The 26,063-nt window shown below is 38.2% G+C and overlaps 1 protein-coding gene across 1 annotated transcript in view; it reads right to left on the bottom strand.

Moving 5' to 3' along the window:
- Nucleotides 1-26,063, bottom strand: part of thsd7a (thrombospondin type 1 domain containing 7A) — an 86,339-nt gene that overhangs the window by 4,048 nt on the left and 56,228 nt on the right. Inside the window, exons 11-27 of the mRNA XM_023345187.1 lie at nucleotides 24,652-24,755; nucleotides 22,832-23,026; nucleotides 21,432-21,698; nucleotides 21,092-21,270; nucleotides 20,781-20,786; nucleotides 20,448-20,581; nucleotides 20,059-20,212; nucleotides 19,239-19,380; nucleotides 19,047-19,162; nucleotides 18,840-18,957; nucleotides 9,542-9,687; nucleotides 8,687-8,861; nucleotides 7,251-7,424; nucleotides 6,660-6,755; nucleotides 5,638-5,720; nucleotides 3,178-3,391; nucleotides 1,786-1,873 (exon numbers count right to left, since the gene is read on the bottom strand). Coding sequence (XP_023200955.1) covers nucleotides 1,786-1,873; nucleotides 3,178-3,391; nucleotides 5,638-5,720; nucleotides 6,660-6,755; nucleotides 7,251-7,424; nucleotides 8,687-8,861; nucleotides 9,542-9,687; nucleotides 18,840-18,957; nucleotides 19,047-19,162; nucleotides 19,239-19,380; nucleotides 20,059-20,212; nucleotides 20,448-20,581; nucleotides 20,781-20,786; nucleotides 21,092-21,270; nucleotides 21,432-21,698; nucleotides 22,832-23,026; nucleotides 24,652-24,755 — 2,391 coding nt within the window. The remainder of the gene's footprint in view (nucleotides 1-1,785; nucleotides 1,874-3,177; nucleotides 3,392-5,637; nucleotides 5,721-6,659; nucleotides 6,756-7,250; nucleotides 7,425-8,686; nucleotides 8,862-9,541; nucleotides 9,688-18,839; nucleotides 18,958-19,046; nucleotides 19,163-19,238; nucleotides 19,381-20,058; nucleotides 20,213-20,447; nucleotides 20,582-20,780; nucleotides 20,787-21,091; nucleotides 21,271-21,431; nucleotides 21,699-22,831; nucleotides 23,027-24,651; nucleotides 24,756-26,063) is intronic.

Below are 26,063 nucleotides of genomic sequence, written 5' to 3'. Positions count from 1 at the left end.
TTTCTAGAGAATAAATCTTCTGTCTTTCTGTGGTGGTGATGTGGAGAGAGCTCTCTGCAATACGACCCTGCGGTCATTTGCAGTGTGTGATGTCCAGCTCACCTCACCACAGGACAGGATCCACTGGGAGGCAAAAGCTGTTCTGTGTTAAGGCACCTGCTGTTTGGTTGTGCAGTGATGCAACAGGGAGTGAGTGAGTCCCTGACTAAGTGATAAGAGTTTCAAAGTGAGGTGGTGGCAGAGAGTGCTCCAGCTGTGAAGGTGGCGGCTGCTGGAGTGGTGCACCACACTGATGGAGCTGGCTCTGCCGATTGAACTCATCTTGTTCTAGTTTCTGGCAGGCAGGGCAGGTGTAAGGCACTGTGCAGGTGCTCGGTTCCGTCCAGTAAGTCCTGTCTGAGGGACAATCAGACCTCGACTTGCGGCAAAGGCACCGACCACAATAACTGAGCACAGTGTGAGAGCGGTGACACAGGAAGGCAAAATGAGGAACAAAAGGGACAAATGATGAGAAACTCAAAAAACCAATGAATAAAATTAATGAATGAGACTGAGCAGGGATGTGATGGAGCTTTAATTTCTGCTCATGAGGAGTCCATTTAGTTTGCCAGAGTAATGGTTTCAACTAGATGATTCCTATAGTTGGAGTCTGTGGCGAAACACCATGTTAAACTGATTCAGTGGTTAAACACCATTCCCTACATATTTTCCATTTTAATAATTCTAATTTTACCATTTAAAATTAGAGTTGCACAATTTTTAAAATTGAATTCAAACATTATTGTAGTCATTGTTCTATTGCTCTATTTTATCCATCCATCCATTTATGGATGGATAAAGCAAAAACAACAAATCTTAAAATTGAGAACTCAGCTTTGGCTGTCAAGACAAATGCTCTGTGTGCTGTTTAACTTTTATTCACATAGATTAACAGAAATGAAATTACCAGCACTTTCATGCGGCGGGTTTTCAGTGGTTTTAATGTGCTTCGTAGCCAAAAGTTGAGCTGTAATTTGTTGCCAATCAGACAGATTTTTTTCTAATATAATTTGAGTGATTTTAATTTACAACTTGCCAGGATTTCTGAAGGTCTCTGATATTTTCTTCTGTTTAAAATCCTGACGATAGTCAGTGGAATGATTTTTCTTTGTTAAGCCACTTAACACTGACCTATTAATCAAAAAGAGCAAATTTGACAGAGTTTGACACAAAGTGCATCAGTGGAGGAAAAACATGGCCTGAAGCAAGTAATCAACAAAAAGATTTACCATCTCTACAACCTTTTCCTGGCTTTAAAGTTCTGTTGATTTTAGTACGAGACACGCTCATGTTGTTACTTTTAAACTACATCTGTTCAGAACTAATTGCCTCAGAGAAACAGCCGTATTTATGGCCAGTTCATATTGGAACATGCTGCCTCCTGAGGTGAGATTTGTTGGTCACCATGACAGTTAGAATAATAGTTCTGTTTGCTTGGAGGTGGCACACTAAGTGGCACTTTTTAGATGCCAGATTTTGCCACAGCGGGGATTTGTGTTGATAGTTGTCACATTAATTGCTGGAGAATTCAATTTGAAATATATATATTGAGATAATGAAGTTATAAAAAATCCTACATACATTATCAAAACCACATATGTCCTCCAACTTGTTCATTAAAACACTTTTCTTTATGGTCAGCTCCATTACATCACTCAGTGCTGATAAATGGCAACACAGGCTATGAAAAAAATGATAAATGTGGAACAATAATTGACAATAATTGTTAAGGGTTTGGTACGTTACCAGGCTAAGTATGTCATTGAAATGATAAAGACGAGTAAAACAAACACTCCTGCTGCAACGCCGTACACCCAAGTCTTCAGGGTCCCATCTGCACAGAGAGTCACACACACACACATTATTTGTGTTCATTTACATTGCTGTGGTCTGCATGATATTATTTCCTTCTGTGTGTGTATCATAAAAAAGTTTAATGAACCAAAACAGCATTTCTGATCATGTTTCAAAAATAGAAAAAAACAGAAGCTGTATTCCATCTTTTAATCTAAAATCAATAGAGCTTCTATGCGTAAAATCAAAAGAAGCCACATGTATGTCAAAAGTCATTTGTAAATGTTTGGTACTGTATATAAATATATACACACACACACACACCCACGCCCACACGACACACGGCCGCAAAGCTAATGTTACCTTTAACATTAGCTTTGTGGCTAACCTTTAACATTAGCTTTGCGGCTAGGGATGCCCTCTTTAGGGCGTAGCTTAGATAGAGGCCAACAAGGAGAACTGTGAACTGTTGTTAGACGTCATTTTGTTCTGCTAGCTCATAAAAATAGCATGAACAATGGTCCAGCTGTATTTTGGTATTGATAAATGGAATTCATGAATTCAACTCACTGACTCTTCTTCAACCTTATACACTTAGAACCTAAATGGAGAAAGGATAATTCTTCACAGAACTGAGTGCTATATATTTACTATTGCAGTTCATTTTCTGGCCTACAAGAGGCAGTACAGCTCTAACTCTGTTAGTAAAAGTTAGTAAAGTTAGTAAAAGTGAGAATCAAAATGCATCTTGTAATTTCAATATCAACTCTCAAAACAAATGTTACTGCCAGTATATAGAACGGGTCTCCCTTGGAAACCAGTTTTATTAATCTCAGTAGATCTTATGCAATAAAGAAAGGCCTAATAAAAAGTAAAATTTTGGAATTCATAAACAACATGATATTACACATTCTAGAACTAATCAAAGTTTAAAAACATGCATAGAGTGGATAAACACACAAAAAAATACAAACCAACAAACAAATCAAGCTCAGAATAAAATATTCCATTGCTTATAAGTCTTGTGATTTTAAGTCAGTACAAAATATTTCAAAGCATTGTAATGGAGATAGGAAACTATTTCATCAGGACAACCCACATAAATAAACAAATGACAACACATCACATACACAACTAAAATTAATGCCTAAAGATATATTCTCTATTTTGTCTCTTTCAAGTTGTTAAGTCTGTTTGCTGCATGTTGTACACTAACCTGCTGATCTCGTGATGCAAACAAGTATCTTCACTTCAACCCAGGTAACAGAAACATGCTTAGATATTTGCATGGAAATGTACCAGAGGTTGTCTGAGGTATAGAACCAGCCTTCCAGAGTGTCTTACCTGGACCAAAGGGCTGCAGGAACCAGGTTCTCCCTGCTCTGCCCGGGGCGCTGGCTGCAGGCTGGACGGGGTTGTAAGCTCGGATGGTCTTCACGTCAGCTTTGTTGTCACTTGCAGTTGGGATCTCCAGCACTGGGATGACAGTACACTGATCCAACCCACCGTCAGATGTCATCACTTCAGTGTAGCCCTCTTCACAGCCACACACACCTGCCTAAAACAGCAAGCAGTGAAGGTTTTACAACAAAACAATGCTTTATCAAGCATTTACAGTCACAAGGGAGCTGAAACAATCAGCAGTAAACACAAAAAACCCTCTAAAACATATTAATAATCCTAAAACCATTGCTTGATGTTTGACAGCATTTACAGTCTAAAATCAGATCCATTATTCATAGCAGATAGCGCGACCCATGTTTGGAGGTCTTGAGTCCTCGACGCAGCTGTCGTGGGTTCGATTCCCAGACCCGGCGACATTTGCCGCAGGTCTTCCTCCCTCTCCTTCCCCCTTTCCTGTCAGCCTACTTTCATATAAGGGACACTAGAGTCCACAAAAAGACCCCCTGGAGAGGATAAAAAAAACAAACCAAAAAAAACTGTAGAATGTGATGTAAGACGGATAAAATGCAGCTGGGATAAGTTTGATGCTTTTATTTTTAAGAGTCTCACAAACTATTTTAAATGATACATTTCTCTTTTAACAAATATTTTAAATACATTTTAGTCATGTACTTAGGATATATACAGTATCCTAAGTGGCACAGAACTTATTATGCAAAATAAAGAATATTATTTCACTAAACTTTTCCTTTACTTCTTTGCTTCAGGGGTTTTCTTTTGACTAATGTGACTCTGCTGTCTGTGTGTCAGCAAAGGCATTAAAACCAAATCTGCCTTCCTCTTCTCCCCGACTTTGCAAATTGCACTGCAGGGAGTTCCAAGCACCTGATAATCTCCAAAGGAAATCTCACCCTCAGAAATCCTTGTTGTGCAAACAACAGCTTGTTTCGCTGCAGAGCTGACAGAGAGGAAACAGAGACTGTTCACTGATCCTGACTCTCATTTAGAATTTAAGTTAAGCAGTTCTTCTCAGAGTGTCATTATTTTCTTAAACAAACAGCATTAATGCAATTTCTACAGCAACGTAATGAACATTACTGTTTAAATTTTCACTGCTCAAGCCACAGTGAAGTAACAGCTTAAGAGAAGAAGGGACCAGGAGGAGGCCAGGAGAGAGAGAGGGGGGGGTGTAAGAACAAGACAGGAGCGGGACAGGAATGGGTCAGGACCTGACGTGATCCACTCCCACTGGCTATTGCAGCACATGGCACTCTGTGATACTGTCAGCTCACATAAGTATAGCGCCAAACACAGAGGGGATAACAGAGGGCAGGACTGCCACGAGGATTAACCACAGAAAACAACACCATCAGGTGACAGGTCTGCAACCTGAGCCTCCACTAAATGGAAACACTTCATGGGCTCCAAACTTGTGGCAGAGCATAAACCCCTAGAATAATATTAAGTTGTTTTGAAATCAGCTAAAGTTGTGACATTCATTTTCAGCAGGAAGATTCTAAGAGTTTCATTCTGCTGCTTCTGAACACAGGTGAAATCTGGAAGCAGTTCCTCTTTGTCCTATTGTCCACAGACAGGGCTGTAAGATGGCTCCTTCTCCTGCTCTGTCCTCTCATGCCTTCTCACAGTAATGCTTTTGGAATCAGGAATATATCCATGGATGTGTCTGTCTATTTGTTATTTTAGGGTTTTTGAACTATGACATTCATCTTTAAATCTAAAACTGGGTTTAAAGCATCACAGAGCAGTGTGCATAAAGTCAGTAATCAGGCTTAACTATTGGCTCTCTAAGACAGAATGGAGTCATGATGCCCGGAGGATCCAACAGTCCGTGACAAATTCTCTCAATAGAGTACTGTAGCTGTTTTATTTTTTAAGTGCCTTGCATGTAATACACTCTGGAGATGACAGCATTTGGAGTAAATAAATTAAATATATACTTATTTTTAGCCAATAAACAAACTATCATCTTTGGGACTTTGGTTTTGTGTTTTCCTTTATTTTATGATTTGTCAGTCTTTGCTTTTCACCAACCAACTGCTCCGTATTCAGCAATCAACTCTCATGCATAAATATACTGCAGTCAGCTAATTCGCTGTCATATTCTCCTGTGTTGCAACCAGTCAATTAGTCCCACTCATGATGGAACATTTTGGATTCATCACTGGGCTTTTGTTTTTCTTTTTAATTTATTTTAAGGCAGCTACACACACACACACACACATATATATATATATATATATATATATATATATATATATATATATATATATATATATATATATATATACTTACTGTTTTCTCTCTGCATTTGGGTTCTGCACTTCACTGGTTTATGACAATTACATATAAACAATTTTCATTGCTCTTTCCAACACCCACCTCTGTGCACAAAGACCATGGTTTAGTACAAGGAGGTTCACAAGATCGATCCGCCATTGGCTTGGCTGCTGCCAGACAACCACCTGCAAAGCAGAATGTAAGAGGTCAAACTGACATGCTTTGTGGTTCAGTAGTGGTCTTTATGTGTGGTTATGATCATAGCCTTTATGGAAGTCAGTCCAGTTGGTGCTTTAGATGTTCTGTCAATAATCTGTTTGATGTGATTTTTCTGTGGCTTGTCTTACTTTAGGAGCTCTGATTCCTACATGGTTTTTCTGTGACATTTTCCAGGCACCCAGTGGACATACAGTTTGGTGTTCCCTTGTGGTTGTCGTCATGGTAGTCCTGTCCTTTGTTATCATATCTGAGTGCATGAATATTTTAGACAGCATACTTAATCTCTATTGGGTTATAGAATGCTTAGGTTGATTCAGTCTTGATTTCAACAGCAAACTGTTGGACTAAAAACCAATAAACTCTAAATCAATCAAGTTTAAATATTGAAGTTTCAGCAGAAGGAGCCTTGAATGTAAACTGCTTCTGGTATGCTGACGGATGAAAGCTCTGGAAAGGTTTTCATGAAGAATAATAAAAAATGTTCTAGTTCTAGTTAATTTCACTGGAAGTTCCAGAAATGAAGAAATTTTGTTTTGTCTGTACTATGACAGGTTTTTGTTGCATTTTCGAAGTAGAAAGTTTCGAAATAGTTTTTTGAGTTGTCAGTCAAGACAGTGCTTTGGTTTAAAAGTATATCTGAAAGACCAACAAATGCACAATAAAGCTTGACGACCTTGAAAACCATCACAATGCTCAAGTGCCCTTCAGTGAATAGGTACGAGAGTGCTGCATTCAGCAGTGAGTAGGTGCTCCTATACTGTGTGAGTTTTCTCTGGTACTACAGCTTCCTCCTACTGTTATTTCTTCACTTGATAGCTGGCCATTACAGCTTTATTGGATAATCACTGAGTGTTTATTTGGGACCAATCAGCAGTCTGAAATGACCAGAGCATACAGAGTATTACCTGTGACATTCATCCCATCAGAGCGCTGGCACCAGACATGACGGGACGAACCTCTCCATGTTCCAGTCCTCCACTTGTATTCAAAACACTGTCCGCCTGATGACACATGGTCTGGTTGAATGGCTACATCTGCATTTTCTTCTATTATATGTTGAATATTTCCTTGTCTGCCTTCTCACACATATGAACTTCACTATCAAAACCGTCATCACAGTAGTGCATCTCAAAATATGTGAATACTACATTTTATCACGTATTTCAGAAAGTGAAACAAGTATAGATTCATCATACATAGAGTGAAAAATGTCAAACCTTAATTTTTTGTCATGGTAATAATTATGGCTGACAGACAAAAAGAATCCAAAACTAAATGCCTCAGAAAATTACAGTATTACATAAAGTCTATTATAAAAATAGTATTTAAATGGAAATGTCAAGTTTCTGAAACATATTTCATTTGAAGTCAATACTTGTATGTAACAAATCAGGCATGTAAGCCACACCAGCATTTCATCATCAACTGTTTAAAGCAAGTTTTTCTTTCTGCTCTGCGTCTGAGGAATGCCTTAACCAAAGCTCTGTTAATCTGACCTGCACATGGCCGTGCCTCCAGTTCTTGTTCAGGACACTCAAGCAGGTTTTCAGGATCCTGAGCAACTACAGCTCTGGATCGAACTTGGATAGAGCCAAAACCAAGGTCATCCCCACTCACACAGCTTAGCTGACATGGACTCCAGACAGTCCAATCTGTCAGGTAGCATTCTCCTATAGCAAGGCAAACAAACAAACAAAATGTTTACATTTCCAGGTTAAAAAAAACAGTAAAACTGTAATATACAACATAGAACACAGAAACGGTGGTTTATGTCCTTAAAATGAATGACAAACATAGAAAGTGCAGTTGTTGTTAATTATGGCTAAACTGTTTCCAGCAGAAATTTTCGGCTACTTACTCTGTATTTGTTACCATTTCAAGGAACAGAAAGCTAGCTAGTAAGTTAACTTAGGATTCTAATTCTGCTCACCAAGTGTCAAACTCATTTGCGTAATATCAAATGTGTTGCATTGTTGGAAACCTTCATGTTTGTTTTTTAAATTGACCAACCTTAGAGTGGTCCTGTCCGTTTCCTGTTTCTTATTCTCCGTTTTTTAATTGCAGATTTTTAACTGCCATGAAAAAGAGCATCATGACTATATATACCTACAGAATTATGTTCCTTCCATCACATCAGTGCAGAATAAAAGGGTAACAATATCACATTCAAGTTATGAATGTGTCAGCTGTTTATATGATAGCACCGGGTTTACAAGACAAGATTTGAACAATATTTTTGAGAAATTAAAGATTGCCTCTATTTTGCTTTTACAAATAGAATAATGTTACATTCTATAAACTGGAGATTGGCGATCAAATTCGAAAATTGTTGTCTATGTTTAAACACCTTTTTATAGTGTTTTCTTATTTTCATGCATGACGATACTGGTAACAGAAATGCATTTGATTGCTTTTGCTTTTATCACGAATAAAAAGGTTTCAGAAAAATCTAACTCTTTCTTAAATAATCAGTTTTCAGTGTAGAGTTGGTCACTTCAGATTTATCCAAGTATTTTCTATCTTTTGGAAAAGGTCAAACGATTTTGGAAAAAGTGTGTACTTTGAATATGTGTGGAAGAGCTACATTTTCTTTACTAAACCAATATTTGTGTTTTGTTTCTCATTTTCTACTGTGCATATTTATTATCAAAGTCAAATGACTTCCATTAAAATTTTTTGGGAATGAACTTATTTAGCACCTTTTCAGTCTTTCTAAGCACTCAAAATGACACTATAGGCGTACTAAATACCTTTGGATAAGTTTTGATATGGGAAAACATGAATTAATGTTTCTTTATTATTTACACTATAGATAACATACAGTATATACTTCAAGTTCCTGTTTTTAAATTGAGTTGAACTTCAAAGTATTGCTTTAATGTCGACACACACAGTTGTTAGAGTCATCTTGTTATCAGTGTGGTTAGTGTACCTGGGCAGGGGACAGTACAAAGCTCCTGCAGAATAATTAGTCTGTCTCCATTCACTGAAAGTTCCACATCTCCACATAGCTCATCATCAACCACGCTGCTGTCCTGCTGACCGGAACCATCGGACACAAAGCAGGACACGTTCCTGAAGCGCATGCCTTCCCCACACCTCGCAGCCTGATCAAACACACAACAGAAGAACCTCTTAAAAAAGTTACCACAGCTTCACATTCTGGAGCTTCAGCAGCTCATTTAATCTAGACAATTAGTTGTTAGTCTTCAACACATTTGAAAATTGGAAGGTTTTTGTCCTAACTAAAGGAGAAAAGGAAGACATAGGTGATCAGAACCGTCGAAAACAAAAAGTGTCTGGAAGTGAGGCCAAATTGATGTTCATGATTAATCATTAAAACATGACAATTAAGTGATCTCACATGAGGTCAAAGGTGAACTTTTTATCCTATATGTAAAACTTAATATGTTACAAAAAATTAACACTTTATATTCGTTTAACCGTCCCCACAATGACAATGTTTAACTTGACAAAAACGTTCAAAATCACATTTTATGTTCATTGCTCTTCATAATTCTGCAATATAATTTGTGTTGATCTTTTACATAGAATCCAAATAAAATACTTAAGAGTTTGTGTATATTTGATATGATACAGCCGGAATAAACTGCCTGGCTAACGGTTGGGACAGTTTTGCTTGTCTTTTTGAATTACCTCCTTTTTCAGCTTGTTGTGTTCCAGCTCCTGGAGTTAAAATCATCTACATTTGGGTGTTTCAAGTACAACCTGCAACAATGTTTATCTAACTTGATGCAGAGAGACAAAAAGATGAGGAGTCCCTTACATCTGACTTGCAGTCTGACCAGGCGCTGTATCGCCAGCTGTAGCATGGCTTTACTAGACAAGGCTTCCATTGTTTCATCTGGGACGGGCACGGCCTGCCATCACCTTGAGGGGCCTGAATTACACTTCGTGTCCTCCACAGTGTACCTAAAAGAGAGGAAAACACATCAGTACAGTAGTGAATCTGTGTCTGTTTATGATCGTAAAGACACTTTTCTGACAAACTGTAAATCTAAGAAACAATGGGAAGAGTTAGGATGCTTGTTTCTGTTGTAGCAGATTCTACAGACAAAGTTGTAATTTCAGTGTATGGTTCCATGTGACATCAAAAAACAGATAGGGATCCATCCATCCATCCATCCATCCATCCATCCATCCATCCATCCATCCCCATCCATCCATCCATCCATCCATCCATCCATCCATCCATCCATCCATCTTCCAGCTGCAGATTACTTGGCGTTAGGCAGATGGGTGTACATGTGTGTGTGCACGCCTACACACACACTGGCCAGTGCCAGTTTTAGCTGAGGCTATCAATGCACGGCAACGATTTCACCCAAAAGAAGAAAACATTTATTTTCTTATATTTTTATACATGATGACACAATAAAGCTGCTTTCTGTTCATTAACTATAAATAAATCAAGTGTCTAACTGCTCATGGCTCTTTTACAGACACGGCTCCTCTAGGGAGGAACATCCTCCCAGCCAGAATAGAGATAAAAACTAGAAAATTTCGGAAGAAATTTAGCCGGGGCCTGCCAAGGCGCGCCCGTCGGGCATGGGCCCGGCGTCGTCGCGCCACAAATCGGCGTCGACGCCAAAGGACGCCGCGACGTGATCAGTGGCACGCGGAGAACCGCAAGAACGTTAAGCGAGGCGGACGTGCACCGTTCGGTACGATTTAAAATGTTGTCAAGGCTTTTATTTTGGAAGTTTTGTTAACCTTCATTTCAAAGGGCCAAACTAATCCCATGCGTAATAGTCCTTGGGTTAAAATAGTTATATAATGCTCAAAACACAAGTAGCTGATGTAAAAATATTCAAGGCTTTTATTTTGAAATTTTCAGTATGCTTCATTTCAAAGGGCCAAACTAATACCACGTGTAACAGTGCTTTGGATGAAAAAGTCAAATAAAGCCAAAAAGAGCAATTACGTCATGTAAAATTATTCAAGGCTTTTATTTTGAAATTTTCAGAATGCTTCATTTCAAAGGGCCAAACTAATACCACGTGTAACAGTGCTTTGGATGAAAAAGTCAAATAAAGCCAAAAAGAGCAATTACCTGATGTAAAAATATTCAAGGCTTTTATTTTGAAATTATTATTATGCTCCATTTTAAAGTTCCAAACTAATCCCATGTGTAACAGTGCTTTGGATGAAAAAGTCATATAAAGCCAAAAACAGCAATTACCTGATGTAAAAATATTCAAGGCTTTTATTTTGAAATTTTCAGTATGCTTCATTTCAAAGTTCCAAAGTAATCCCATGTGTAACAGTGCTTTGGATGAAAACGTCAAATAAAGCCAAAAACAGCAATTACCTGATGTAAAAATATTCAAGGCTTTTATTTTGAAATTATTATTATGCTCCATTTTAAAGTTCCGAACTAATCCCATGTGTAACATTGCTTTGGATGAAAAAGTCATATACGGCCAAAAAGAGCAATTACTTCATGTAAAATATTCAAGGCTTTTATTTTGAAATTTTCAGTATGCTTCATTTTAAAGTTCTGAACTAATACCACGTGTAAGAGTGCTTTGGATGAAAAAGTCAAATAAAGCCAAAAAGAGCAATTACGTCATGTAAAAATATTCAAGGCTTTTATTTTGAAACTTTTGTTAAGCTTCATTTCAAAGGGCCAAACTAATACCACGTGTAACAGTGCTTTGGATGAAAAAGTCAAATAAAGCCAAAAAGAGCAATTACATGATGTAAAAATATTCAAGGCTTTAATTTTGAAATTTTTGTTAATATTCATTTCAAAGGGCCAAACTAATACCATGTGTAACAGTGCTTTGGATGAAAAAGTCAAATAAAGCCAAAAAGAGCAATTACGTCATGTAAAAATATTCAAGGCTTTTATTTTGAAATTTGCAGGATGCTTCATTTCAAAGGGCCAAACTAATCCCATGCGTAATAGTCCTTCGGTTAAAATAGTTATATAATGCTCAAAACACAAGTAGCTGATGTAAAAATATTCAAGGCTTTTATTTTGAAATTTTTGTTAAGCTTCATTTTAAAGGGCCAAACTAATACCATGTGTAACAGTGCTTTGGATGAAAAAGTCAAATAAAGCCAAAAAAGAGCAATTACGTCATGTAAAAATATTCAGGGCTTTTATTGTGAAATTTTCAATATGCTTAATTTTAAAGTGTAAAACTAATCCCATGTGTAACAGTTACTGAGTTAAATCAGTTATATACAGCCCAAAGCAGCAAGTAGTTGTAAAGGCCAGTTCTCAGTCCTGATCTGTTTCAACTGAGGATAGATAGAACTACAACGATGCGTATTCGTAGTCCTAACCAGCAGCCAATAGCCTCTTGAGTTCCGTTGCTATGGCAAATAATGGTCTCAGCAGGTGTGAGCTCTGAGCTGTGAGCTCTCAAACACACAAGTGTGTTTGAGCAAACACACTTTACTGAAAAAAAGCATTGGAAACAAATCCTTCTTGTTCGGGAACCGTAATACATATTCGAAAAGCGTTTTAAGCGTATGACAGTTCAATGTGTCTTCTGCGATAGTCCCGAGATTCATATCTGTACCTCACTCAGAGCATTTACAGTGATGAGAGAAAGAAATGTTGTGCCCAGATATGAACCGAGGTCGGCTGTCACTCTAATATGAGCAAAAATGAGAAACTTTGGGTCGCTTAGAGGCAAATTGTGGACAAACCATAACTGGTATCGACGAGCCGTCTTCACTTTCGAAGAGATCACAGACGTATCTACAAAATGAAATTTGAATGGCATTTCTAGGTGAATTTGTGACGACACAGCAAATCCTCAAAAATAGGGTATTTCTAGGATTTTTCCCATTGAGTTATAATGGGGTTTTTTTCGTAGTTTTTTGCGAATTATGTCGCCATGTTAATCCCGAATCCCACCAAAAGTAATAGCTGGAATGGCGTGAATTTTCTGCACGTTTTGATACCTCTTTTGTAGGTGTGCACGCAGCGGTATGAGCCGCATTAACGGTTACGGATGAAAAATAAAGAATAACTAGAAAATTTCGGAAGAAATTTAGCCGGGGCCTGCCAAGGCGCGGCCGTGGGGTTCGGGCCCGGCGTCGTCGCGCCACAAATCGGCGTCGACGCCAAAGAACGCCGCGACGTAATCAGTGGCACGCGGAGAAGCGCAAGAACGTTAAGCGAGGCGGACGTGCACCGTTCGGTACGATTTAAAATGTTGTCGAGGCTTTTATTTTGGAAGTTTTGTTAAACTTCATTTTAAAGGGCCAAACTAATCCCATGCGTAATAGTCCTTGGGTTAAAATAGTTATATAATGCTCAAAACACAAGTAGCTGATGTAAAAATATTCAAGGCTTTTATTTTGAAATTTTCAGTATGCTTCATTTTAAAGTTCTGAACTAATACCACGTGTAACAGTGCTTTGGATGAAAAAGTCAAATAAAGCCAAAAAGAGCAATTACGTCATGTAAAATTATTCAAGGCTTTTATTTTGAAATTTTCAGAATGCTTCATTTCAAAGGGCCAAACTAATACCACGTGTAACAGTGCTTTGGATGAAAAAGTCAAATAAAGCCAAAAAGAGCAATTACCTGATGTAAAAATATTCAAGGCTTTTATTTTGAAATTATTATTATGCTCCATTTTAAAGTTCCAAACTAATCCCATGTGTAACAGTGCTTTGGATGAAAAAGTCATATAAAGCCAAAAACAGCAATTACCTGATGTAAAAATATTCAAGGCTTTTATTTTGAAATTATTATTATTCTCCATTTTAAAGTTCCAAAGTAATCCCATGTGTAACAGTGCTTTGGATGAAAACGTCAAATAAAGCCAAAAACAGCAATTACCTGATGTAAAAATATTCAAGGCTTTTATTTTGAAATTATTATTCTCCATTTTAAAGTTCCAAACTAATCCCATGTGTAACATTGCTTTGGATGAAAAAGTCATATACGGCCAAAAAAAGCAATTACCTGATGTAAAAATATTCAAGGCTTTTATTTTGAAATTATTATTATTCTCCATTTTAAAGTTCCAAAGTAATCCCATGTGTAACAGTGATTTGGATGAAAACGTCAAATAAAGCCAAAAACAGCAATTACCTGATGTAAAACTATTCAAGGCTTTTATTTTGAAATTATTATTATGCTCCATTTTAAAGTTCCAAACTAATCCCATGTGTAACAGTTACTGAGTTAAATCAGTTATATACAGCCCATAGCAGCAGTAGTTCTAAAGGCCAGTTCTCAGTCCTGATCTGTTTCAACTGAGGATAGATAGAACTACAGCGATGCGTATTCGTAGTCCAAATCAGCAGCCAATAGCCTCTTGAGTTCCGTTGCTATGGCAAATAATGGTCTCAGCAGGTGTGAGCTCTGAGCTGTGAGCTCTCAAACACACAAGTGTGTTTGAGCAAACACACTTTACTGAAAAAAAGCATTGGAAACAAATCCTTCTTGTTCGGGAACCGTAATACATATTCGAAAAGCGTTTCGAGCGTATGACAGTTCAATGTGTCTTCTGCGATAGTCCCGAGATTCATATCTGTACCTCACTCAGAGCATTTACAGTGATGAGAGAAAGAAATGTTGTGCCCAGATATGAACCGAGATGGGCTGTCACTCTAATTTGAAGAAAAATGAGAAACTTTGGGTCGCTTAGAGGCAAATTGTGGACAAACCGTAACTGGTATCGACAAGCCGTCTTCACTTTCGAAGAGATCACAGACGTATCTACAAAATGAAATTTGAATGGCATTTCTAGGTGAATTTGTGACGACACAGCAAATCCTCAAAAATAGGGTATTTCTAGGATTTTTCCCATTGAGTTATAATGGGGTTTTTTTCGTAGTTTTTTGCGAATTATGTCGCCACGTTAAGCCCAAATCCCACCAGAAGTAATAGCTCCAATGGCGTGAATTTTCTGCACGTTTTGATACCTCATTTGTAGGTGTGCACCCAGCGGTACGAGCCGCATTAACGGTTACGGAAGAAAAATAAAGAATTATAACTAGAAAATTTCGGAAGAAATTTAGCCGGGGCCTGCCAAGGCGCGGCCGTGGGGTTCGGGCCCGGCGTCGTCGCGCCACAAATCGGCGTCGACGCCAAAGAACGCCGCGACGTAAGCAGTGGCACGCGGAGAACCGCAAGAACGTTAAGCGAGGCGGACGTGCACCGTTCGGTACGATTTAAAATGTTGTCAAGGCTTTTATTTTGGAAGTTTTGTTAAACTTCATTTCAAAGGGCCAAACTAATCCCATGCGTAATAGTCCTTGGGTTGAAATAGTTATATAATGCTCAAAACACAAGTAGCTGATGTAAAAATATTCAAGGCTTTTATTTTGAAATTTTCAGAATGCTTCATTTCAAAGGGCCAAACTAATACCACGTGTAACAGTGCTTTGGATGAAAAAGTCAAATAAAGCCAAAAAGAGCAATTACGTCATGTAAAATTATTCAAGGCTTTTATTTTGAAATTTTCAGAATGCTTCATTTCAAAGGGCCAAACTAATACTGAGTTAAATCAGTTATATACAGCCCATAGCAGCAGTAGTTCTAAAGGCCAGGACAGATTCATATCTGTACCTCACTCAGAGCATTTACAGTGATGAGAGAAAGAAATGTTGTGCCCAGATCTGAACCGAGATCGGCTGTCACTGTAATTTCAGCAAAAATGAGAAAGTTTGGGTCGCTTAGAGGCAAATTGTGGACAAACCGTAACTGGTATCGACGAGCCGTCTTCACTTTTGAAGAGATCACAGACGTATCTACAAAATGAAATTTGAATGGCATTTCTAGGTGAATTTGTGACGACACAGAAAATCCTCAAAAATAGGGTATTTCCAGGATTTTTCCCATTGACTTATAATGGGGTTTTTTTCGTAGTTTTTTGCGAATTATGTCGCCACGTTAACCCCAAATCCCACCAGAAATAATAGCTCCAATGGCGTGAATTTTCTGCACGTTTTGATACCTCATTTGTAGGTGTGCACCCAGCGGTATGAGCCGCATTAACGGTTACGGAAGAAAAATAAAGAATTATAATAATATTAAAGAGACACTTTGTTGGGTGTAGAGTAATAGGTGATAATATTGTAGTAATATTTGAGCATGAAATAGTTATATAATGCTCAAAACACAAGTAGCTGATGTAAAAATATTCAAGGCTTTTATTTTGAAATTTTCAGAATGCTTCATTTCAAAGGGCCAAACTAATACCACGTGTAACAGTGCTTTGGATGAAAAAGTCAAATAAAGCCAAAAAGAGCAATTACGTCATGTAAAATTATTCAAGGCTTTTATTTTGAAATTTTCAGAATGCTTCATTTCAAAGGGCCAAACTAATACCACGTGTAACAGTGCTTTGGATGAAAAAGTGAAATAAAGCCAAAAAGAGCAATTACCTGATGTAAAAATATTCAAGGCTTTTATTTTGAAATTATTATTATGCTCCATTTTAAAGTTCCAAAGTAATCCCATGTGTAACAGTGCTTTGGATGAAAAAGTCATATAAAGCCAAAAACAGCAATTACCTGATGTAAAAATATTCAAGGCTTTTATTTTGAAATTATTATTATTCTCCATTTTAAAGTTCCAAAGTAATCCCATGTGTAACAGTGCTTTGGATGAAAACGTCAAATAAAGCCAAAAACAGCAATTACCTGATGTAAAACTATTCAAGGCTTTTATTTTGAAATTATTATTATGCTCCATTTTAAAGTTCCAAACTAATCCCATGTGTAACAGATACTGAGTTAAATCAGTTATATACAGCCCATAGCAGCAGTAGTTCTAAAGGCCAGTTCTCAGTCCTGATCTGTTTCAACTGAGGATAGATAGAACTACAATGATGCGTATTCGTAGTCCAAATCAGCAGCCAATAGCCTCTTGAGTTCCGTTGCTATGGCAAATAATGGTCTCAGCAGGTGTGAGCTCTGAGCTGTGAGCTCTCAAACACACAAGTGTGTTTGAGCAAACACACTTTACTGAAAAAAAGCATTGGAAACAAATCCTTCTTGTTCGGGAACCGTAATACATATTCGAAAAGCGTTTCGAGCGTATGACAGTTCAATGTGTCTTCTGCGATAGTCCCGAGATTCATATCTGTACCTCACTCAGAGCATTTACAGTGATGAGAGAAAGAAATGTTGTGCCCAGATCTGAACCGAGATCGGCTGTCACTGTAATTTCAGCAAAAATGAGAAAGTTTGGGTCGCTTAGAGGCAAATTGTGGACAAACCGTAACTGGTATCGACGAGCCGTCTTCACTTTTGAAGAGATCACAGACGTATCTACAAAATGAAATTTGAATGGCATTTCTAGGTGAATTTGTGACGACACAGAAAATCCTCAAAAATAGGGTATTTCCAGGATTTTTCCCATTGACTTATAATGGGGTTTTTTTCGTAGTTTTTTGCGAATTATGTCGCCACGTTAACCCCAAATCCCACCAGAAATAATAGCTCCAATGGCGTGAATTTTCTGCACGTTTTGATACCTCATTTGTAGGTGTGCACCCAGCGGTATGAGCCGCATTAACGGTTACGGAAGAAAAATAAAGAATTATAATAATATTAAAGAGACACTTTGTTGGGTGTAGAGTAATAGGTTCCTGCCATTGCTTTGCATGGCAGGCCCCAATAATATTAAAGAGACGCTTGTTGGGTGTAGAGTAATAGGTTCCTGCCATTGCTTTGCATGGCAGGCCCCAATAATAAAGAAACTTTTCTTGGGAGAATAGCAATAGGTTCCTGCCATTGCTTTGCATGGCAGGCCCCAATAAATAGCAGCAGGAACGTGGGGGAGTACTCGCTTTCTCCAGCATGCTGGCTCTCAGTCCAAGAGAAAAACACACTCTCGCCTTGGGATAGATTACAGTTGCCAATTAAAGCTTCTATTGGTTTATTATTTCCTGGTACAGCTTCTAGCTGCTGGTGCTGCCAAGGAACCCTGCAAAGCAGAGTGCTCTCTAAGCCCCCGTGCTCATTCTTGTAATGGACCACCAATCAATGACCTGATCTGATGGAATTACATTCAAGGACATTTTTATCCCTCTCCGGTAACACTATCATTTCTCACATCATAAAGCATTTCTGCTTTCCACGCTTATTTTAAGAGAGGTTAGCCACAGAGTGTTTTCTGGCCTATTAGGTACCTGATGTGTGCAGTGGATCATATTATGTGAAGAATTAGAACCACCAAAAAAGTGTGATGTGTCTTCAGAAAGGCAGCTTTTTGTCAACACCTAACCACACAGAATCTACAACACTTTTTTATTAAAGTAACTAGCTGTGCACCTTAAAGAAATGTTGACCAGAAGTTTCCATTCAATCATCACTGGCATTAACCACATTATCATTTTTAGCAATTTTTTCCTGGGCAGGGTGATGATCTAACAATGATGTAAAGAATTTTAAAACAAGAATTTGGTAAACAATTTTCTAATCCAATAATTACTTTCTTTTGGGAAATTAATTAGGGAATGTCAAGTGTTTGATCATCTGCGACAGACTGGCGAACTGTCCAGGGTAACCCCGCCTCTCGCCCGAAACGTTCGCTGGAGATAGGCACCAGCACCTCCTGATCCTACTAGGGACAAGGTGTTAGAAAATGGATGAATGGATGGATGGAAGTGTTTGATCATTTTCTCTGAAAAAGTATTGAGTCTTGATCTGCTCAGAAATAAGGAGGACACAGTGCAATCCTGTCTGAGAGGTTGGCTTAGGGAGGCCTTAGAATTGAAAGAACCAATAGGAACCATTTTTTTCCCAATCAACAGTCACAATCAGAGTCTGAGCAGAGACTTCGTCTGAGCGCGAGGAGAAGTTTTGAGTACAAGCATTACAAGTTTTGAGAAGAAAGATATGAAGTCCTGCTTTCAAAATAAAAATGTAAGCAAATGTATTAAAAGTTTTGAGACCAAAAGACATAAAATCCTGTTTTCAAACTGAAAACGTGTGCTCTTGGATCATGGCAGAAAAATTCCTCCATAGTAGACCAGCATACAGTCCTTGTTTCTTAGCTGTTCTATCACACAGGAAGTACTTCCACATGGTCAGCTGAGTTTTAAAATGCACATTTCAAAGTCAGGCTCAGACAGACATACCTGCCAAGCCACAGGTGTGTGTACACTCCGACCATGGTGACCATTCAGACAGCTGGCAGTTGACAGGACATTCCACCACACATGAAGCATTCATCTGCCACTTCCGTTCTAGACCCAGCTGCAATGAAACATCATTGGGTTTCATCAACTCTTAAAAGTGATAAAAACAAATGGTCTGAAGACAAAGTTTGGCGGCACATGTCTCACCTCTTTACAAAAACTGAGGTCTACAGATTTTCCATCACTTCGCACACAGTCAAGCATGCGGGTTTTGAGGCCATATCCACAAACAGCTCTGTCACTGAGTTGACAGGTGCTCCAGTCTGAGAGGACACATGGGATTAGTAAAATATTAGTGTAATCCTGATCAGAGCTGACCGGGCTGCTCATCCATCTCACCTGTGATGTTGTATGAGTAGTGAAAGCAGTTGATGTTGAGTTTACACGGTTCAGCTTCTTTAGTCGGAGGACATTTCTTCTCCTTTCCTGGCTTCCGGAGTGGGAAAGCAACCCTGAGCCGTGTACTGTTCTCACTGCAGGGCTACAGGCAGAGGAAAGAATCCTGGATGAGAAATACATGATGCACATCTGCACAGAACTTCCCATCTTCTGCCATGAAGGCAACCCTTCACTGAACCCCATTGAACGAGGAATTCCCAGTTGTTATTTTAATTTTTGTGGCCACTTGGTACAACAAACAACTTGCTGACCAAACATGAATCCAGTTTGACAGAAATGTGCAGGTTGAAGCAGCACAGTCTGACTTCCTCACTGTCTGCTGTTTTAAAAATGGATCGTAAGTGCTATGCTTTACATGGAGAGGATAAATCAGTAATTCTGTCTCCTTGAAGATAATAGCACCTCAAAATAAACTTTTGTGCAATAAGCATATTTTGGTTTGTAATCAGAGAAATTACACAAAATAACTCCAGCCTCTCCTTACTACTAACAGTAACAGCATTATGCAAGAAGCATTTAAATAACACAATTCTTTGAAAAAATGTTTAAGACTTAGACAAGTTACTGGCACTAAAATCTATCACTGTTTTTTCCCAGTGAGACTCCACCCTCCAGACACCCTCTAACATACCTCTCTAATTACAAAAATGTAAAAAAAAAAAAAAAAGAAAGAGCTTGATCAATGATTACTCTCTCTAACTGGCCATGCTTAACGTAAAGAATGAGAGAGCTGTGAGAGTAAATCTGAAGCCATTCCTACCAGAGGACATGCGCTCCAGGCTCCCCAGTCTGACAGCACACAGTCCTCAGGGCAGGGCAGGCGACTGTTCCGGGCTCCCAGAGGCATCTCTTCTGGGTCGCAGAGGTAGTCCTCCACCTGCTCTGATGGGCCATCTATTGTGTTGAGCATACACCTGTTCACAGGAAGATCAAAATGACACGCAATGAGTTTCTACAAAATCTAAGCATCAGAGGCAGGGCTTACTGTTTTCTTCAATAAATCTGCATGACTGTCAAAAGAAATTGTAATGATTTTACTCCGTAAACACATTAATGCTAAATATATCATCGCAGGCAATCTGATAAAGCAAAAACAAATTCTTAAAAACAATATCTTCTGTGTGTGACACAACATGGATCATATCTCACCTGATCTTTCGGGTCTGCACACCTTCACCACAGTTACTCTTCAGGTCCACACTGCTGACCTTCCATACACTCCAAGGTTCTGTCACCCAGACATACTGTCCACAGTCACTGACGCAGGGCACCACCTCATACACCTGACACACACACACACACCACAGTTACCAGGCTGAAACTTTAACAAATTCTGAGTAGAATCAAGTGAACCAAGATATACTGCAAAAATGATCATGTCATCCATTTGGCATCAGCTAAATGTAAAATTAACTTTTCAGAAATAATGACAATTTCTTTCCAAAAAGTCAAAACAAATCAAAAAGTTTCAAATGTACTCACTTGAGCCTTGAGATGAAATCCATTTGGCACAGGAATAAAGACAAAAAGTGTAAATGAGATCATTGTTCTAAAGTAACTAAATTTGACATTTTAATGAAATATGACAATATGCACTGATTTCATTTGTGGATATTGTATGATTTTGTGTTTGTTACTTTTTCCTGTCATTTGATCGACTATTTTATAGCTCAAAAGTAATTGTGCTTTTACATTTTTTAATTACATATTTCACTGTTGTTCACTGGCTAAAATCTCCTTATGAACTGCTCCTTTACAAATAAATCAAGTATCAATAAAACCCCACAGTTCACCTGGTTCACATGGTCCAGTTTGGGACAAGGTCTTCCACCATTGTATGGCTTTTCTCTGAGCCACTTAGAGCGAACTTTGACCCCACTGCCACATGACTTGCTACAGCGTGACCAGTTGGACCATTCACTTAATTTGCAGTCAGATGGACAGGGGATGATACAAGCCTCCTCGATATACCCTGCAATTAGTCACATAAGATGTTAGGCAGCGTCTGTCCTCTGCAGAAAGCATATTATAATTCTACAGAGAAATCATTTGATATACCCCAAATGAGCTTTCTGTTTAATATCTGAAGCATGCTTTGTTTTTGTTGTAGAAGTTGATCCATAAAAAACCCACCATGACTGTTGCAGCGAGACGTTTCCACTATGCGGTTGTCCTGGTCATAGCACACCATGGCTTGGTAGCGGTATCCTTGGCCACACTCCTTCATGTCTCCCTGCACCCTCACACCAGGCTGGCTCTCCATGCGACTGCCCTCAGGGAGAATACAGTCTGACCAGTTGCCTACAGGCTGGGCGTTGTATTTATTACATGGACAGTACTGCGTCTCACTCAGAGGATACATCTGGTTGTTTTTGCACTGATCACGCTTTTTGCTTTTTCCTGAAAATAATAAGAAAAATAGGAATGGCTAGGTTTAAAAAAAGCTGTGTTGTCTTGATTACTTTGACAAAAAATAAATAAATATTCAAAAACTTTTTTTCCCCCCACTATCTGATATTAAATCAGACTAAATCTTTTCTGTTTTAAGTCAAAACCACAATCATTTATCTTTAATAAACAGAAAATAATGATACATATATTTCCATAGTTTTTGCAGAGTGAGTTGTCTTTAAACTGTATAATAGGGTCAAACATTTTTGCTTCTTACAACAGTGTGTTTGAATTTTGGCCAATTTCTCCTGACGGAACCGGTGAAACCAAATCAGGTTTTGCCCATTTCCATCCTGGGGAGAAGGTGAGGGTGACCCCATCGCTGGGAGAGACGCCTTCTTCTAGAGACTGTGATTGGTTCTTCTTCTACTACTTTTTGTTTAATGGTGGTTGGAACATTACCGTCACCAACTGACAAGAAGTGAGGACCAAATGTAAAAAAAAAAAAGAAAGAAAAAAGAAAAGGAAAAACACTTCATATGAAAGACATGACTCTGTCTTAAAAGTAGAATATGGCCTGGTAGATTTTACTTCTTGAGTCTTTCTGAAATAAATCAATAGGTGTAGTTTTGACTCTGATTGGTTGATGCACATCAAAATAAGACACGCAAACACACACACACACACACCCCAACATACACCTTCAGTAATCAGTAGGTAGAATTTTAATGATCATAGTCAAGACTGGAATAAGAAATGTGTCAAGATGACAAAGCTATGCTAAATTAAATCAACTGCCATCAACATCCAGAGCCCGCTGTTGGCACAGCTCAGTCCAGTTCTTTCTGTCAGTGTTTCAGTCCCATCCATGTCATCACCATTTAGGTTTTCTCAAACTTTTAAATGCATGGTCTTCCTAATGTATAAACATTTAAATTGGAAGAAATATTTTAGAAGCATCTGTCTCTGTCTCTCTAATTAATCTGGTTTTTAGCAATTAAAAATTACTTTGATAATCCAACTGACCTAGATCAGAAAACATCTCATTAATTGTCAGACATTAACAAAAAAAGATTATAAGTCACATTTAAAATGTATAACTTTTAGGTTTCAGCTGTATGACACAAGTGTCTGGTACTGACCTACTAGTATCCTCTTGCGGGTTCTGACGCCCACACAGTCAGCTGTGCAGGTAGAAAACTTGGACCAGCTACTGAGCTGACAGTCATCTTGACATGGAAGATGGCACAGCTGAGTGAGAGCAGGCATGGGGCTGGCAAGCTTGAGACAAACCTCAACGTCTGCCTGCCCACCGTCCAGCTTTCGGCAAGAAACGGCTGTGGGAACAAAATATGGAGATTGAATGGATTGTTTTTATCAGTAATTTGTGAATTTTACTAAAATAAACACGAATGTAGTGAAAGGTAGAAAGCAAAGATAGATCCAGTGCTAGTGGTCATCAGCACTGTAAAACCATTTTAGTATTATCAAACATTTTACATTTTCATGCTTCAGTATATTTGTAAGATAAATATGAATATAAATATGAACCATGTACTGTAAATAATCTATTTAACTTAAACTAATAAAACGTGAAATCAGTGTTTATTCTGATCTCATCCAAATATCTTGGAGCTGACATAAGTATTTAAAGAAGTTAAGAATTTAAATATCTGACTATGTTAAGTTTGTTTTTGTAATAAATGAAATGTGTATAAAATCACAATTAAGCCTAATATGGTTCATTGTTAAGATTGATTAAACACTAAATCAAAAGTTTAATTATTAATTATTATTTCCCCCCTTAGGTTTAGTTGTGTGTTAGTACCTGAGTTGATTGAATAAAACGTTTTAACTGTAAAGTTGAATTTGTTTTGTTAACAAACTTTTGTATCTTTGAGAGATGTTGACTGTGTTTATTGAAGCTTTGGTTTCAGATAACACTGGATCTATACCATCATCTGTTATTTTAAAACCTCGGCCTTATCAGGCAGGAGACTGAACTCTTTGACTATTTTTTCCATGGTAACAATAATGTCTGGACTTGGTACTTTTGATCTAAATGACTAGTTTTATTGATAATTGCCTTTAGCAAATATTATAATTATTCCCTGCCAAACCTGACTCCTACTAAAGCTCAAGACTATTTTTGATTATTTTATAAGTGAGGAGCCAAATGTCTATAGAACAACTTTTCCTTTAGGTATAACATTTTTGCCCACAGTATGTTACAGTGAGTGTGGATGAAAAGCAAAGAGCTTTTACTGAAACTATTCTGGATCAAAGTATATTGTTACAAGTAATGGTGCACACAGATAAGAGCTTCTGCAGATGGAGGAGCAGGATGCTCATTATTGACACTGTATAATGGTCAATGTCTCCATGAAACATTAGTAGAAGTCTTAGACATTAATTCACTAATGGTGTGTGTTAGCTCATTTTTTGTCTATCATTTGTGCATCATATGTCTAATTTCCAACTCAAATTAAATGTCAGTGAAAAAATCACGCACAGCCTGTCATTGTGCCTGATTCAAACAATAAACTCATTCCTCTCATCAGGTATTTCTCCACAGGCGTTAGAAAGCAGCCGTTATCAAACCACTACAGAAAAAGAATAATCTGGACAAGTTGCAGCTGCAGGATTACAGGTCAGTCCCCAACCCTCCTTTTATCAGCAACATTACAACAGTTGAATATATTTCTAGCGAAAACCAACCGATTTGATATCTTTCAGTCTGGTTTCCATGGTTACCACAGTGCTGATATTGCCCTAGTCAAAGTGTTCAATGACAACCAAATCTGCACTGTGGAAGAACCGCAGTGCTGTAGCATTCAACACTGTTGACCAGGACATATTACTGAAACTATAGAGCTGTGTTGGACTCTCTGGTCCAGGTTTTCGCTGATTTGAGTCTTAGAGTGTTTTGTGTGTGTGCGTGTGTGTGTGTGGCCGCACTTACCTCGAAACTGAATGCCTGGACCGCAGGTCTCCTGAGCTCCTGGAGTGTCCTGTCGGACAGACCATGGAACGAGCTGACATCTACGCCACTTGTGGGTTTTCCATCTGCCAAGGGCCATTAGTAGAAAAGAGATTATAGTAGAAGAAGAGATACGTGTATTATTATTTAACTTGGCATCAAAAATCAGCGTAATGATTCCTTCTTTAGCAATGTAAACTGGACAAAGTTGACACAAGCTGAGCAAGCTAAAATAAAATAACAAACAAACTTCTAGCACAGATAGCAAATGCAAAAAACAAACAAACAAACAAAAAAAAGTCCTGGAAGGGTTACCCTTTAATGATTCTATAATATTTAATACTGTAGTACTTGTATGTTTCTGCTTATGCCAGCACTATTTTCCATGCTTGCCAGGTCAATCTGAGTTTAGGTGCGTTACTGTGCATTTATCTCGTTAACGGAACTCTGCATGCAGTGGGTGTGTGTTCCAGGGGAATGTTTTGGTGGTGGGACTGTTTTGCTGTTGGATGCTCGTTGACTCTGGTGTGGACGTATAAAGTTCATCTGCATCGGCGTTAGAACACCGAAACCACCCATCTGTACTCCTGTTCGGTTATCTTCATTAAAGAAGGATTAACATTATTCCCTCCTGGAGTGGTTATTATCCTGCACCTTTACAATCCATCCGAGAGCCCCGTTAACAATACTTAAGATCTGGGTGAAGTTGGACTGGAACACTGAACCTGTAGAGCCACTCTTTTTGGTTCTGATTTAATTTGCACTGTCTGAGCTCACTTCACCATAATGTCAAGCATTTCATTTAATACTTGTATGTAAGGTATATGACTAAAATTGGTAACAATTTCACTAAAAATCTGCGGTGAGAGAATAAATAGAAAGAGATTTTCATGTGACTGTAGCTTTGTCTTGTTGGCTCCCAGCAATGTGAAAATCAAGTGTCTTCTTTGTCTTTAGATTTACTATGATATGATTTAAACAATCAAAAATGTTTTCTACATTTTAAAATGACATTTACAGTGAAAAATAAACAGTATTGTATTATAGAGTTAACCCCTTTTGGGGTATAGCAGAGTAAAGTTATTCTGCAAAAACTCTGATTGGAAGATAATATCTACTGTTGAGTGAGTTAATCTGGGCACCACCACAATACTAAGGTAGGTGATTAAGTAGGTAGGTAAATCATTTCTCAGTATAAAAAGGTGTTTTCAATTGTAGTCCTTGAGATCTAGAGTCCTGCAGGTTTTGGATCCACTGGTACAAAATGTTGGAATGAAATGGCTTAATTTCCTCCTCCTTGTGTAGATCAGTTCTCCAGAGCCTTGCTAATGACCTAATTATTCTATTCATATGTGGTGCAGCAGAGACACATCTAAAAGTTGCAGCACACCGGC

This window comes from Xiphophorus maculatus, chromosome 13 (assembly GCF_002775205.1).
Source record: "Xiphophorus maculatus strain JP 163 A chromosome 13, X_maculatus-5.0-male, whole genome shotgun sequence".
Lineage (NCBI taxonomy): Eukaryota > Metazoa > Chordata > Actinopteri > Cyprinodontiformes > Poeciliidae > Xiphophorus > Xiphophorus maculatus.
Note: the sequence above shows the minus strand (reverse complement) of the source record. Positions and strands in the feature narration are given on the sequence as shown.